Here is an 18,228-nt window from a genome sequence, read left to right on the forward strand (position 1 = left end):
CCTTTAATCAGGCACTTCATTTATTTAATATATATATCGAAAGTTTTTTTTTGAAATTCTTTTATGTATTATTTTGTTTAATTAGGATTAATTTATCCTGCTCATTTTATTTTTTTATATATATATATAATAAATAATTTATATTAATATATTACATTTAATTGAAATTAAAGTATTATAAGTTCATCTTACCATTATCAATTGATTATTTTAATGCAATTATTTACCTAGGATTATAGCTACTTATGTTTTTAGCTTAAAATAGGTTATTATAATATAAGATATATAATAATATGTAATTTAATATTTAATATTATTATAATTGGATATAATAAATAAAATTATTAATTTAAATATAAAATATTATAATTAATATAAATAATTATATTAATTATAATAATATAATTATGTAAATTATCTATAATTAGATTATTTAACTAATATATATGAAAGTTAACTTAATATAAAAAACAGAATTCATATTAATAACATATTATATTAAATTACATAATTGTATAAAATATATTTATTATATTATTTAATCTTTCTTTATTTATTAGTGAAAAGAAAGATTAAATAAGAAAGAATATAATACATTTATTGTTATACATGTTCCATATTAATCTTTAATTATATATAATAGAGAAGTTGTTGTGGTCATACATAGGGGCGTTTCTTTTTTTTTTGTTAATGTTTGTTGTTTTTTTCTTTTTTTTTCTTTAAATATTTGAATCTTTTATTTTTTCCTGAATTAATAGATTTAAAATTTTCTTATTTTTTATTTTTAAAAGTTTTATTCTTGCTTGTTTATTCACTTTTTCTTTGTATTATATGTAAGTTTTGTTAGACTAAATGTTCTTTTTGCAGTAATTTGATTTAATTATCAAGTGATTTTGGATTTAGCAATTGATTTAGTATCGGCATAATTCGTGCCAGCAGCCGTGGTTATACGATTGATACTAGTGAATATTATTGGTTAAAACAGTTGTTTATATTATTAGGGTTGAAATATAAATTTGTAAGGTGAAATGTTAAAATTTATTTGTGGCCCTTTTTATGAATCTGTGAAATTTAAATAATAAACTAGGATTAGATACCCTATTATTTTAAATGTTAATTATATTTACCAGGGTACTATTAGTTAAGGTCTTTAAACCCAAAGAATTTGGCGGTATCTCATTCCATTCAGAGGAACCTACCCCATGATTGATAATACACGATTTACTCTACTTCATTTATTTGTTTGTATATCTCCGTTATCAGAGAATCTTTTTAGAGTTATAATTCTCAAGATTTATAATTATAAAATATTTCAGGTCAGGTGCAGGTTATAGTTAAGAGGAGGTGGGTTACAATAGATTTTTGTTTATAACGGATTTGATAGTGAAATACTGTTAGTGAAGGTGGATTTGATAGTAATTTAATTTATTTAATTTAACTGATATTGGCTCTGAGATGTGTACACATCGCCCGTCGCTCTCATTATTGATTATTCTATTTTATTTTAAAGTAGCTTCAATTTAGATGAGATAAGTCGTAACATAGTAGATGTACTGGAAAGTGTATCTAGGAAGAGTTTCAAGATATAACTTATTAGTAAAGTGTTTCATTTACACTGAAAATTTTTCTGTGCAAATCAGGATAACTTGATTATTTATTTTATTATATTTATTTCTTGTTTATTTAATTATTTAATATAAATAATTTTATTGTATTTTTGTCTTAGTATACTTAATGGAATTGATTTTTTTAATTATAGTTTATTGGTAATGTAAGTGTTTTATGAAATATTATTTTAATTTTTTTAAGTAGATTTTATTTATTGTACCTTTTGTATCAGGGTTTATCAAAATTTTAGTATTTATTTTACTTGTCTCGATTTGGGTTGATTTATAAATAATTTATAGTTAATGTATTATAATTATTATTAAATTATTTATAGAAATGAGATGTTAATCGTTTCCAAAGATATCTAGTTTCTTAAGAAAAAATTTTATTTTTTAAAGTTATTTGTTTTTATTTAATTTTTTAAGTAAAAATATTAACTTATTTATTCTTTAAGGGATAAGCTTTGAAGTTAATAACCTATAATTTATTTTATAGAAATATAATAGTAAGCTTTAAACCAGCTATCTTTAAGATTACGTTTTAGTTCATTATTTTTTATTTTGATTTTATAAATATTTTAGGTTTTTTATTAAGATTATTAATTTAATTTTAAAATTTTTGTAATAATGATAGAATTAGTATATTTATTTGTATGAAATTTTTACCTTGTGAACTTATTATAAGGAACTAGGCAAAATTGATTTCCGCCTGTTTATCAAAAACATGTCCTCTTGTTTATATTTTGAGGTCTGGCCTGCTCACTGAGCGTATTTTTAAAGAGCCGCGGTATTTTGACCGTGCAAAGGTAGCATAATCATTAGTCTCTTAATTAGTGGCTGGAATGAATGGCTTGACGAGAAATCAACTGTCTCTTAAAAAATTTTTGAATTTAACTTTTGAGTCAAAAGGCTTAAATTCTTCTTTAGGACGAGAAGACCCTATAGAGCTTGACATTTTACTTTTATATAGTTTTTTGTTTGTCTTTCTATATTTAATGATGATGTTTTGTTGGGGTGACATGAAGAATAGATAAACTCTTCATTATTATATCATTTATTTATGTTTGTTATTTTGATCCATAATTTATGATCATAAGATTAAGTTACCTTAGGGATAACAGCGTAATTGTTTTTGAGAGCTCATATCGACAAAGCAGATTGCGACCTCGATGTTGGATTAAGAAAAATTTTGGGTGCAGGAGCCCAATGATTAGGTCTGTTCGACCTTTAAATTCTTACATGATCTGAGTTCAGACCGGCGTGAGCCAGGTCGGTTTCTATCCTAAGATTGTTAATCCATATTAGTACGAAAGGACCATATGGTTAAAATATTTTTTGTTATATTGATTAATATTAATTTATTTACTATTTTGACAGATTAATGTGTTGAATTTAGAATTCATTTATGTAGATTTTTTCTACAAATAGTATTGATACTTTATGATTTATTTATATTTATTTTGAATTTTCTTTTATTGGTTATTTGTGTTTTAATTAGTGTTGCCTTTTTAACTTTATTAGAGCGTAAGGTTTTAGGTTATATTCAGATTCGAAAGGGTCCAAATAAGGTAGGTTTTGTTGGAATTCCTCAGCCATTTAGAGATGCTATTAAGTTAATTTGTAAGGAGCAGCCAATTCCTATTATATCTAATTACCTACTTTATTATTTTTCCCCTGTTTTTAATTTAATGATTTCTTTAGCCGTTTGAGTAATTTTTCCTTATTTAACTTATATGTGTTCTTTTTCTTATGGATTTTTATTTTTTTTATGTTGTACTAGATTAGGTGTTTATACTGTTATAATTGCTGGTTGATCTTCTAATTCAAATTATTCATTATTAGGTTCTCTTCGTTCTGTTGCTCAAACAATTTCTTATGAAGTTAGTTTAGCTTTAATTTTATTGTCTTTAATTATTTTAATTGGTAGTTTTAATATGTTTGATTTTATAAACTATCAGCTTTATTGTTGATTTATTATTATTTCTTTTCCTTTAGCTTTAGCTTGTTTTGCTTCTTGCTTAGCTGAAACTAATCGTACTCCTTTTGATTTTGCTGAAGGGGAATCTGAGTTAGTTTCAGGATTTAATATTGAGTATGGTGCGGGTGGTTTTACTTTAATTTTTTTAGCTGAATATACTAGAATTGTCTTCATAAGAATGTTATTGGCTTTAATTTTTTTGGGCGGTGATTTTTATTCTTTTATATTTTTTATTAAGCTTGCTATTATATCTTTTGGTTTTATTTGGGTTCGTTGAACATTACCACGGTTCCGTTATGATAAATTAATGTACTTAGCTTGAAAAAGTTTTTTACCTTTATCTTTGAACTTTTTTATTTTCTTTGTTGGTTTAAAGATTTTATTTATCTCATTTGTTTAGTGAAATTTTTTGAGAAAAGTTAATAGAAGAGTTAAACTTCTAATTTTATGTTTTCAAAACATATGCTTTTCCTAAGCTAATTAACTTTATTCCTTAATTAATTTATCTCATGCGTTTGCGACATGGACATTAATTAAGAAATATGTGAAGTAAATAATTGTTAAGATTTGACCTGTTATAATATAAGGTTCTTCAACAGGTCGTTTACCAATTCACGTTAGTAAGCATACAACAACTACTATAATTCAGAATAAAATTTTATTAATAGGGTAAAATTGAATGCCTCGGAATGGTGTTTTATTATAAAATGGTAAAATTATTAAGATTCTAATTGATAAAAATAATGCAATAACACCTCCTAACTTATTAGGGATAGATCGTAGAATTGCATATGCAAATAGGAAATATCATTCTGGTTGAATGTGAACTGGTGTTACTAATGGGTTGGCAGGTACAAAGTTATCTGGATCTCCTAATAGGTAAGGATTAATTAAACATAGTATAATTAATAATGATGTTATTATTACAAATGTAATAGAATCCTTAAAGGTAAAGTATGGATGGAATGGAATTTTTTCAATATCTCCATTAAGTCCAAGAGGATTATTAGATCCTGTTTGGTGAAGAAAAAATAAATGAATTGCTGCTATAGCAGCAATAATAAATGGTAATACAAAATGGAATGTGAAGAATCGATTTAATGTTGCATTATCAACAGCGAATCCTCCTCATACTAATTGGACTAAATCTGTTCCTAAGTATGGGATTGCTGATAATAAATTAGTAATTACTGTTGCACCTCAAAAAGATATTTGGCCTCAGGGTAAGACATATCCTATAAATGCAGTTGCTATAACTAAAAATAAAATCACTGTACCAATTATTCAGGTATGTATATATATATAAGATCCATAGTAAATTCCCCGTCCTACATGTAAGTAAATACAAATAAAAAATATAGATGCTCCATTTGCGTGTAAGGTTCGGATAATTCAACCATTATTTACGTCTCGGCAGATGTGTACTACACTACTGAATGCTATTTCAATATTTGATGTATAATGTATAGCTAAAAATAGTCCAGTTACGATTTGAATTACCAAACATAACCCTAATAGGGATCCAAAATTTCATCAAAATGAAATATTTGTTGGGGCAGGTAAGTCAATTAAAGAGTTATTAATAATTTTAATTAAAGGATGTCTTAATCGTAAGGGTTTATTCATTAGTAATTATCTTATTTTACGAATAGGTCCCTGATTAATATTGGTGATTTTAACAACTGCTAGTAGTGCTAAAAATAAATAAATTATTATTATTATTGTAATAATGAATGTTGGTCTATTATATAATTTTTCTAAAGATATTGTTATTTCTTGATAATTGATTGAATTATCAATATTTATAGTTTCGGTGTTTTTGAAAAAGTCTATAAATATAGATATATCTAGAATAATTAATATTAATATGATAAATACTCACATTATTAATGTAATAATTATAGTGATTGATTTAGGCTGAAATATTTCGTTTGATGCAATTCTTGTAATGTAAATAAATAATACTAGTATACCACCAAGAAATGTTAAAAATAAAATATATGATAATCAATATCTTTCTATTATTGTTCCTGTTATTAATCCAACTAGGAAGGTTTGAAGGATAATAAAAAGCATTATTGATATTGGGTGTCTTAATTTAATAAAATTAATATTTATTACATTTGAAAATGATATAATTATTATTTTGATCATTTCAGGGGTTAGTTTATTTAAAATACCGGTTTTGGGGACCGATGATGGAAGCTTTTCCACCTCTGAAGTTTTAAAAGTGGGGGCTGGACTTATTTCCGGTTTACAAGACCGGCGTTTTTTTTAAACTATTAAAACTAATGTTTATATTCTCTATTTTTACTTCTTTATTGATTTATTTTGCTGGTGTTTATGTTTTTCTTCTAAACGTAAACATTTATTAATGGTTCTTTTGAGATTAGAATATATTGTTCTTTCTTTATTTATGTTAGTTATTGTTTTTCTTATTGAGTTTGATTATGATTATTTTTTTCCTGTAATTTTTTTAGTTTTTTCTGTTTGTGAGGGTGCTTTAGGTCTTTCTATTTTAGTTTCAATAATTCGTTCTCATGGTAATGATTTTTTTAATTCTTTTGGTTTATCTTTATGTTAAAGTATTTATTTATAACTATTTTTTTGATCCCTCTTTGTTTATTAAATAATTGTTGATGGTTGGTTCATTCTTTAATGTTTCTGTCGGGTTTTGTTTTTATAATTTGTGTTTATTCAAATGCTGATTTGAATATAATTAGATATTATTTTGGTATTGATTATTTTTCTTTTAGTTTAATTTTACTTAGTTTTTGGATTTGTTCTTTAATAATCACTGCTAGAGGTTCAGTTTATTTAAGTTCATATCATTCTAATTTTTTTGTTTTTATGGTTTTGATTTTAATAATTATGCTTTATTGTTCATTTGCTAGATTAAGTCTTCTTTCTTTTTATATTTTTTTTGAGGCTAGATTAGTTCCTACTTTACTTTTAATTTTGGGTTGGGGTTATCAACCTGAGCGTTTGCAGGCTGGTGTTTATTTAATGTTTTATACTTTGGTTGCTAGATTACCTTTATTATTAGTTTTATTTAAGGTTTATGATTTTTCTAATACTTTATATTTTCCTTTATTGGTTGATTTTGGTTCTTATTATTTTATGTTTTATGTATTTATAATTTTGGCTTTTTTAGTTAAGATACCTATGTTTTTGGTTCATTTATGACTTCCTAAGGCTCATGTAGAGGCCCCTATTTCAGGTAGAATAATTCTTGCTGGTGTTTTATTAAAGTTAGGTGGTTATGGTATTTTTCGTGTTATAAAGGTTATTTCTTATTTGGGTTTAAAGTTTAATTATTTTTGATTGTCTTTAGGATTATCTTGGGGTGTTATTGTAAGATTTATTTGTTTTCGTCAGGTTGATTTAAAGTCTTTAATTGCATATTCTTCTGTTGCTCATATAAGAATGGTTATTGGTGGATTGATGACTATGAATTGATGAGGTTGTGTAGGTTCTCTTTCTCTAATGGTTGGTCATGGTTTATGTTCTTCTGGTTTATTTTGTTTATCTAATATTATGTATTATCTATAGGAGCAGTATTTGCAATTATAGGAGGTGTCATTCAATGATATCCACTATTTACAGGATTAACTATAAATAATACATGATTAAAAATCCAATTTACAATTATATTCATTGGAGTAAATTTAACATTCTTTCCTCAACACTTCCTAGGATTAGCAGGAATACCTCGACGATACTCTGACTACCCAGACGCATATACATCATGAAACGTAGTATCAAGAATTGGGTCTACTATTTCTATTGTAGGAATCATTATATTCATTGTAATTATATGAGAAAGAATGATTACAAACCGAGCAATTATATTTAGAGCTAACATAAGAAGATCAACAGAATGACTACAAAATAACCCTCCTGCAGAACATAGTTACTCAGAATTACCATTAATCTCTAGATTCTAATATGGCAGATTAGTGCAGTAGATTTAAGCTCTACAAATAAAGGTTTGACCTTTTATTACAAAATATTTATTAATGGCAACATGATCAAATTTATCTCTTCAAGATGGAGCTTCACCATTAATGGAGCAATTATCATTCTTTCATGATCATACTATGGTCGTATTATTATTAATTACAGTAATTGTAGGTTATGCCCTAAGTTATATATTATTTATTGCCTATACTAACCGTAATATACTTCATGGACATTTAATTGAATCAATCTGAACAGCTTTACCAGCAATTACATTAATTTTTGTTGCCCTTCCATCATTACGACTATTATATTTACTTGATGATTCAGTAGATGCAATAATTACAATTAAAACCATTGGACGACAATGATATTGATGATATGAATATTCAGACTTCATAGACATAGAATTTGACACTTATATAACACCAGAACAAGACCTAGAAAATGATGGATTCCGACTACTAGATGTAGATAACCGAACAATCCTACCAATAAATACAGAAGTACGAGTATTAACAAGAGCATCAGATGTTCTACACTCATGAGCAGTTCCTGCATTAGGGGTTAAAATTGATGCAACGCCAGGTCGGTTAAATCAAGGAACATTCACAATAAATCGACCTGGATTATTCTTTGGACAATGCTCAGAAATCTGTGGAGCAAACCACAGATTTATACCAATTGTAATTGAAAGAACTTCAGTAAATTTATTTATTAAGTGATTATCTAAGATAATTTAAGGAGTTAGTTAAAATAAATAACATTAGAGTGTCAATCTAAAGTAACTAAAAAAAATTAGTACACCTTGAAATTCATCAGATGACTGAAAGTAAGTAATGGTCTCTTAAACCAAATAATAGTAAATTAACGACTACTTCTGATGGGGAAATTATATCCAAATCCCTCAAATATCCCCTCTTATATGATTCTCACTATTCATTATATTTTCAGCTACATTAATCTTGTTTAATCAAATAAACTTCTTCTCATTTAAACCTAACCTTATTAAAAGAGCAGAAAAAGGAACAATTGAAATAAAAAACTTAAATTGAAAATGATAACAAATCTATTCTCAACATTTGACCCATCAACTAACATCTTTAATTTATCATTAAATTGAACTAGAACATTTCTAGGACTATTATTAATCCCATCACTATTTTGACTTACACCATCACGAATTAACATTATCTGAAATAAACTAAATTTAACCTTACATAATGAATTTAAAACACTTCTTGGACCAAAATCATTTAATGGAACAACATTCATTTTCATCTCAATTTTTATTATAATATTATTTAACAATTTCATAGGATTATTCCCTTATATTTTTACTAGAACAAGACATTTAGCATTAACATTTGCAATTGCCCTACCTATATGGCTAAGATTTATATTATTTGGATGAATTAACCATACTAATCATATATTTACACACCTTGTACCACAAGGTACACCGCCTGCATTAATACCATTTATAGTACTAATTGAAACAATTAGTAATGTTATTCGACCAGGTACATTAGCAGTACGGTTGGCAGCAAATATAATTGCAGGACACTTATTATTAACCTTATTAGGAAACACAGGACCATCTATAGCAATAAACTTAATCTCATTACTAATTATTGGACAAATACTTCTATTAATTCTAGAATCAGCAGTAGCAATAATTCAAGCCTATGTTTTCTCAATTCTAAGAACTCTATATTCTAGAGAAGTATATTAAACCTATGTTAACAACTCACTCAAACCACCCATTCCACTTAGTAGACTATAGACCTTGACCATTAACAGGAGCAATTGGAGCAATAGTCCTAGTATCAGGACTAGCAAAATGATTCCACCTATTTAATATTAACTTATTCATAATTGGATTTGGAATTACCCTACTAACTATAATTCAATGATGACGAGATGTAGTACGAGAAGGAACATATCAAGGATTACATACAGGATTTGTATCAATTGGATTACGATGAGGAATAATTTTATTTATTGCATCAGAGGTATTATTTTTCGTTTCTTTTTTTTGAGCATTCTTTAGAAGAAGATTAGCACCAACAATTGAACTAGGAATACTATGACCTCCAATAGGAATTCAACCCTTTAACCCTATACAAATTCCATTACTTAATACAGCTATTCTTTTAGCATCAGGAGTAACAGTAACATGAGCACATCATAGTTTAATGGAATCTAATCATACTCAAGCACTACAAGGATTATTCTTCACAGTGTTATTAGGACTATACTTTACAATACTTCAAGCATATGAATATTGAGAAGCACCTTTTACCATTGCAGATGCAGTTTATGGATCAACATTCTTTGTTGCAACAGGATTCCATGGTTTACACGTAATTATTGGAACAATCTTTTTATCAACATGTCTACTTCGACACTCAATAAATCAATTTTCACCAAGACATCACTTTGGATTTGAAGCAGCAGCATGATACTGACACTTCGTAGACGTAGTATGATTATTCTTATATATCTCTATTTATTGATGAGGTAGATAATTGTTTTTCTAGTATAAATAGTACATTTGACTTCCAATCAGAGAGCTTGATATAAATCAAGAAAAACAATTCTAATTCTATCAACAAGAGTTTTCATTAGATTTATTATTCCAATAATTGTTATAATCCTGGCAACAACACTATCAAAAAAATTAATTAATGATCGAGAAAAAAGATCACCATTTGAATGTGGGTTTGATCCAAAAAGATCAGCACGAATACCATTCTCAATACGATTCTTCCTAATCGCAGTAATCTTTTTAATTTTTGATGTAGAAATTGCACTAATTCTACCAATTGTAATTATTTTTAAAACTTCAGACATTATAATCTGAACAGTATCAACAATATTTTTTATTCTAGTTCTATTAGGAGGACTATACCATGAATGAAACCAAGGAGCATTACAATGAGCAGAATAAAGGGTTGTAGTTAAATATAACATTTGGGTTGCATTCAAAAAGTATTGATATTATCAATCAACCTTAAATAGAATAAGAAGCGAAATATTGCAGTCAGTTTCGACCTGGAAGATTGGTATGTACTACCCTTATTCTTATTAATTGAAGCCAAAAAGAGGCGTATTACTGTTAATAATATAATTGAACTATAATAGTTCCAATTAAGGAAATGTAAAGCCAATATGAAAGCTGCTAACTTTTTATATTAGCGGTTAAACTCCGTTAACATTTCTAAAATTTATATAGTTTAAATAAAACATTACATTTTCACTGTAAAAATAATATATCTATATTTATAAATACTTAAAAGTAAAAATACTTCCTTAACATCTTCAGTGTCACGCTCTAATTATAAGCTATTTAAGTAAACGAAAAACAATATTACCAAAATAAATATTCAAAAAATAAAAGTTAAAAGATAAATCTTGAAATTAGAATCATATCAACCTTGAATATAACCAATTAAATAAATAAATAATCTATATAAACCTTGACCACCAAGTAATTCACCTCAACCATAATCAAATGACTTAGATGAATAATAACCAATTTTTAAAGGAATATATCTAATAAACTTAGTTGAAAGAAAAGGTATAAATCATATAGAACCAGCAAATCTAACAAAAGAAAGTATACTTAAAGAAAATAAATTATGAGAAAAATCAAAATTAGAAATAAGATAACCTAAATAAGCACCTAAAATAACAACTGTAATAGTTAAAAACTTTAAATAATAAGGTAAAGCAATCACATGAGGAATAGGAAAAATTAATCAAGATAAAAGACTACCACCAAAAACAGCAACAAACAATAGACCAATTATTCCAAATGAAATATAATAACCCTTATCATCAAAAGAAAATCTAGAATAAAAATTATTATCACCAGATATTGAATAATAAAACAAACGAAAAGAATAAGAAGCAGTTAAACCTGTAGAAAAAAAATAAAGAAAAAAATTAAACAATTAATTCATCTTAAACAAACCATCTCAAGAATTAAATCCTTTGAATAAAATCCCGCTAAAAAAGGTATTCCACACAAAGATAAACTAGAAACATTAAAACAAACTGAAGTTAAAGGTATGAAATTAACAATTGATCCTATAAAACGAATATCCTGAGAATCCTTCAAATTATGAATTATTGAACCTGCACATATAAATAATAATGCCTTAAATAAAGCATGAGCCAATAAATGAAAAAATGCAAGCTTTGGATAACCTATAGCCAAAATTCTTATTATTAAACCAAGTTGTCTTAAAGTAGAAAGAGCAATAATCTTCTTTAAATCAAACTCAAAATTAGCGCCCAATCCAGCCATAAATATAGTTATACAACCAATTAAAAGTAAAAATCAACCACAATTATAAGTATCCAATATTGGTCTAAAACGAATTAATAAATAAACACCAGCAGTAACAAGAGTAGAAGAATGAACTAAAGCAGAAACAGGAGTAGGAGCTGCTATAGCAGCAGGAAGTCATGAAGAGAAAGGAATCTGAGCTCTCTTAGTTATAGCTGCTAAAACAATTAATATAGTAATGAGCTTTATTTCAAAAGAATTAGAAATAAAATCATAATAATAAATATAATTTCAACCACCAAAATTTAACATTCATGCAATAGAAATTAAAATAGCAACATCACCAATACGATTAGAAAGTGCAGTTAATATACCAGCACTATAAGATTTTACATTATGATAATAAATAACTAAACAATAAGAAACTAAACCTAAACCATCTCAACCTAATAAAATTCTAATTAAATTAGGACTAATAAATAAAAAACCTATAGAAAGAATAAATATTAAAACAATAATAATAAAACGATTTATATTCTTTTCACCAGATATATAATCCTCTCTATAATAAATAACCAAAGAAGAAATATATATAACAAAAGATATAAAAATAAGAGATATTCAATCCAAAATTAAAGTTATAACAACTATAGAACCATTTAAATTGAAAAGCTCTCACTCAACAAAAACTCTATAATCAATTATTAAATAATAAATACCTAAAATAAAAATTATAGTTCTCGAAATAAACAAAGAAAAAAAACTCAAAGAACAAATAGAAAATAAATTCATGGCCTAAGATGAAAAACTTCATATCATTGATTCCACAAAACAATATTTTTAATTAAAATACTTAAGCAAACTAAACAAAGAAATATTCACCCTTTAAACAGAGAATATTTAAAGGCAATCTATGTAAAAGTAAAAGATGATATTCACGAAAATAACCAAGAGAACAAGTATAAACACCAGAATAATAATTCCCATGCTGAGAATAAGAATATATATACAAAGTATAAACAGCTCTAAAAAAAGATAAAAAAATCAAAGCAAAGAATCTAAAAGAAGATCAAGATATAATTCTATTTAATAATCTAATTTCACCTACCAAATTTAAAGAAGGAGGAGCAGCCATATTTGATGATCTTAAAAGAAATCATCATAAAGCAATTCTTGGCATCAAATTAATTATACCCTTGTTAATTAATAATCTTCGTCTACCTAAACGTTCATAAATAATATTAGATAAACAAAATAAACCAGAGGAACATAAACCATGACCAACCATTAGAGAAAGAGAACCTACACAACCTCATCAATTCATAGTCATCAATCCACCAATAACCATTCTTATATGAGCAACAGAAGAATATGCAATTAAATACTTTAAATCAACCTGACGAAAACAAATAAATCTTACAATAACACCCCCAGATAAACCTAAAGACAATCAAAAATAATTAAACTTTAAACCCAAATAAGAAATAACCTTTATAACACGAAGAATACCATAACCACCTAACTTTAATAAAACACCAGCAAGAATTATTCTACCTGAAACAGGGGCCTCTACATGAGCCTTAGGAAGTCATAAATGAACCAAAAACATAGGTATCTTAACTAAAAAAGCCAAAATTATAAATACATAAAAAATAAAATAATAAGAACCAAAATCAACCAATAAAGGAAAATATAAAGTATTAGAAAAATCATAAACCTTAAATAAAACTAATAATAAAGGTAATCTAGCAACCAAAGTATAAAAAATTAAATAAACACCAGCCTGCAAACGCTCAGGTTGATAACCCCAACCCAAAATTAAAAGTAAAGTAGGAACTAATCTAGCCTCAAAAAAAATATAAAAAGAAAGAAGACTTAATCTAGCAAATGAACAATAAAGCATAATTATTAAAATCAAAACCATAAAAACAAAAAAATTAGAATGATATGAACTTAAATAAACTGAACCTCTAGCAGTGATTATTAAAGAACAAATCCAAAAACTAAGTAAAATTAAACTAAAAGAAAAATAATCAATACCAAAATAATATCTAATTATATTCAAATCAGCATATGAATAAACACAAATTATAAAAACAAAACCCGACAGAAACATTAAAGAATGAACCAACCATCAACAATTATTTAATAAACAAAGAGGGATCAAAAAAATAGTTATAAATAAATACTTTAACATAAAGATAAACCAAAAGAATTAAAAAAATCATTACCATGAGAACGAATTATTGAAACTAAAATAGAAAGACCTAAAGCACCCTCACAAACAGAAAAAACTAAAAAAATAACAGGAAAAAAATAATCATAATCAAACTCAATAAGAAAAACAATAACTAACATAAATAAAGAAAGAACAATATATTCTAATCTCAAAAGAACCATTAATAAATGTTTACGTTTAGAAGAAAAAACATAAACACCAGCAAAATAAATCAATAAAGAAGTAAAAATAGAGAATATAAACATTAGTTTTAATAGTTTAAAAATAACGCCGGTCTTGTAAACCGGAAATAAGTCCAGCCCCCACTTTTAAAACTTCAGAGGTGGAAAAGCTTCCAACATCGGTCCCCAAAACCGGCATTTTAAATAAACTAACCCCTGAAATGATCAAAATAATAATTATATCATTATCAAATGTAATAAATATTAATTTTATTAAATTAAGACACCCAATATCAATAATGCTTTTTATTATCCTTCAAACCTTCCTAGTTGGATTAATAACAGGAACAATAATAGAAAGATATTGATTATCATATATTTTATTTTTAACATTTCTTGGTGGTATACTAGTATTATTTATTTACATTACAAGAATTGCATCAAACGAAATATTTCAGCCTAAATCAATCACTATAATTATTACATTAATAATGTGAGTATTTATCATATTAATATTAATTATTCTAGATATATCTATATTTATAGACTTTTTCAAAAACACCGAAACTATAAATATTGATAATTCAATCAATTATCAAGAAATAACAATATCTTTAGAAAAATTATATAATAGACCAACATTCATTATTACAATAATAATAATAATTTATTTATTTTTAGCACTACTAGCAGTTGTTAAAATCACCAATATTAATCAGGGACCTATTCGTAAAATAAGATAATTACTAATGAATAAACCCTTACGATTAAGACATCCTTTAATTAAAATTATTAATAACTCTTTAATTGACTTACCTGCCCCAACAAATATTTCATTTTGATGAAATTTTGGATCCCTATTAGGGTTATGTTTGGTAATTCAAATCGTAACTGGACTATTTTTAGCTATACATTATACATCAAATATTGAAATAGCATTCAGTAGTGTAGTACACATCTGCCGAGACGTAAATAATGGTTGAATTATCCGAACCTTACACGCAAATGGAGCATCTATATTTTTTATTTGTATTTACTTACATGTAGGACGGGGAATTTACTATGGATCTTATATATATATACATACCTGAATAATTGGTACAGTGATTTTATTTTTAGTTATAGCAACTGCATTTATAGGATATGTCTTACCCTGAGGCCAAATATCTTTTTGAGGTGCAACAGTAATTACTAATTTATTATCAGCAATCCCATACTTAGGAACAGATTTAGTCCAATGAGTATGAGGAGGATTCGCTGTTGATAATGCAACATTAAATCGATTCTTCACATTCCATTTTGTATTACCATTTATTATTGCTGCTATAGCAGCAATTCATTTATTTTTTCATCACCAAACAGGATCTAATAATCCTCTTGGACTAAATGGAGATATTGAAAAAATTCCATTCCATCCATACTTTACCTTTAAGGATTCTATTACATTTGTAATAATAACATCATTATTAATTATACTATGTTTAATTAATCCTTACCTATTAGGAGATCCAGATAACTTTGTACCTGCCAACCCATTAGTAACACCAGTTCACATTCAACCAGAATGATATTTCCTATTTGCATATGCAATTCTACGATCTATCCCTAATAAGTTAGGAGGTGTTATTGCATTATTTTTATCAATTAGAATCTTAATAATTTTACCATTTTATAATAAAACACCATTCCGAGGCATTCAATTTTACCCTATTAATCAAATTTTATTCTGAATTATAGTAGTTGTTGTATGCTTACTAACGTGAATTGGTAAACGACCTGTTGAAGAACCTTATATTATAACAGGTCAAATCTTAACAATTATTTACTTCACATATTTCTTAATTAATGTCCATGTCACAAACGCATGAGATAAATTAATTAAGGAATAAAGTTAATTAGCTTAGGAAAAGCATATGTTTTGAAAACATAAAATTAGAAGTTTAACTCTTGTATAAACTTTTCTCAAAAAATTTCACTAAACAAATGAGATAAATAAAATCTTTAAACCAACAAAGAAAATAAAAAAATTCAAAGATAAAGGTAAAAAACTTTTTCAAGCTAAGTACATTAATTTATCATAACGGAACCGTGGTAATGTTCCACGAACCCAAATAAAACCAAAAGATATAATAGCAAGCTTAATAAAAAATATAAAAGAATAAAAATCACCGCCCAAAAAAATGAAAGCCAATAACATTCTTATGAAGACAATTCTAGTATATTCAGCTAAAAAAATTAAAGTAAAACCACCCGCACCATACTCAATATTAAATCCTGAAACTAACTCAGATTCCCCTTCAGCAAAATCAAAAGGAGTACGATTAGTTTCAGCTAAGCAAGAAGCAAAACAAGCTAAAGCTAAAGGAAAAGAAATAATAATAAATCAACAATAAAGCTGATAGTTTATAAAATCAAACATATTAAAACTACCAATTAAAATAATTAAAGACAATAAAATTAAAGCTAAACTAACTTCATAAGAAATTGTTTGAGCAACAGAACGAAGAGAACCTAATAATGAATAATTTGAATTAGAAGATCAACCAGCAATTATAACAGTATAAACACCTAATCTAGTACAACATAAAAAAAATAAAAATCCACAAGAAAAAGAACACATATAAGTTAAATAAGGAAAAATTACTCAAACGGCTAAAGAAATCATTAAATTAAAAACAGGGGAAAAATAATAAAGTAGGTAATTAGATATAATAGGAATTGGCTGCTCCTTACAAATTAACTTAATAGCATCTCTAAATGGCTGAGGAATTCCAACAAAACCTACCTTATTTGGACCCTTTCGAATCTGAATATAACCTAAAACCTTACGCTCTAATAAAGTTAAAAAGGCAACACTAATTGAAACACAAATAACCAATAAAAGAAAATTCAAAATAAATATAAATAAATCATAAAGTATCAATACTATTTGTAGAAAAAATCTACATAAATGAATTCTAAATTCAACACATTAATCTGTCAAAATAGTAAATAAATTAATATTAATCAATATAACAAAAAATATTTTAACCATATGGTCCTTTCGTACTAATATGGATTAACAATCTTAGGATAGAAACCGACCTGGCTCACGCCGGTCTGAACTCAGATCATGTAAGAATTTAAAGGTCGAACAGACCTAATCATTGGGCTCCTGCACCCAAAATTTTTCTTAATCCAACATCGAGGTCGCAATCTGCTTTGTCGATATGAGCTCTCAAAAACAATTACGCTGTTATCCCTAAGGTAACTTAATCTTATGATCATAAATTATGGATCAAAATAACAAACATAAATAAATGATATAATAATGAAGAGTTTATCTATTCTTCATGTCACCCCAACAAAACATCATCATTAAATATAGAAAGACAAACAAAAAACTATATAAAAGTAAAATGTCAAGCTCTATAGGGTCTTCTCGTCCTAAAGAAGAATTTAAGCCTTTTGACTCAAAAGTTAAATTCAAAAATTTATTAAGAGACAGTTGATTTCTCGTCAAGCCATTCATTCCAGCCACTAATTAAGAGACTAATGATTATCCTACCTTTGCACGGTCAAAATACCGCGGCTCTTTAAAAATACGCTCAGTGAGCAGGCCAGACCTCAAAATATAAACAAGAGGACATGTTTTTGATAAACAGGCGGAAATCAATTTTGCCTAGTTCCTTATAATAAGTTCACAAGGTAAAAATTTCATACAAATAAATATACTAATTCTATCATTATTACAAAAATTTTAAAATTAAATTAATAATCTTAATAAAAAACCTAAAATATTTATAAAATCAAAATAAAAAATAATGAACTAAAACGTAATCTTAAAGATAGCTGGTTTAAAGCTTACTATTATATTTCTATAAAATAAATTATAGGTTATTAACTTCAAAGCTTATCCCTTAAAGAATAAATAAGTTAATATTTTTACTTAAAAAATTAAATAAAAACAAATAACTTTAAAAAATTAAATTTTTTCTTAAGATATC

The 18,228-nt window shown here is 26.2% G+C and overlaps 1 protein-coding gene across 1 annotated transcript; it reads right to left on the bottom strand.

The window, feature by feature from the left end:
* Positions 1-11,497: 11,497 nt before the first annotated feature.
* Positions 11,498-12,292, bottom strand: LOC126306417 (NADH-ubiquinone oxidoreductase chain 5-like). The gene has a single exon (XM_049992053.1). It carries the CDS (start codon positions 11,858-11,860, stop codon positions 11,510-11,512), a length of 351 nt encoding a protein of 116 aa, XP_049848010.1. The 5' UTR covers positions 11,861-12,292; the 3' UTR covers positions 11,498-11,509.
* Between the last annotated feature and the right edge of the window lie 5,936 nt (positions 12,293-18,228).

Source organism: Schistocerca gregaria, unplaced genomic scaffold (genome assembly GCF_023897955.1).
Source record: "Schistocerca gregaria isolate iqSchGreg1 unplaced genomic scaffold, iqSchGreg1.2 ptg000333l, whole genome shotgun sequence".
Lineage (NCBI taxonomy): Eukaryota > Metazoa > Arthropoda > Insecta > Orthoptera > Acrididae > Schistocerca > Schistocerca gregaria.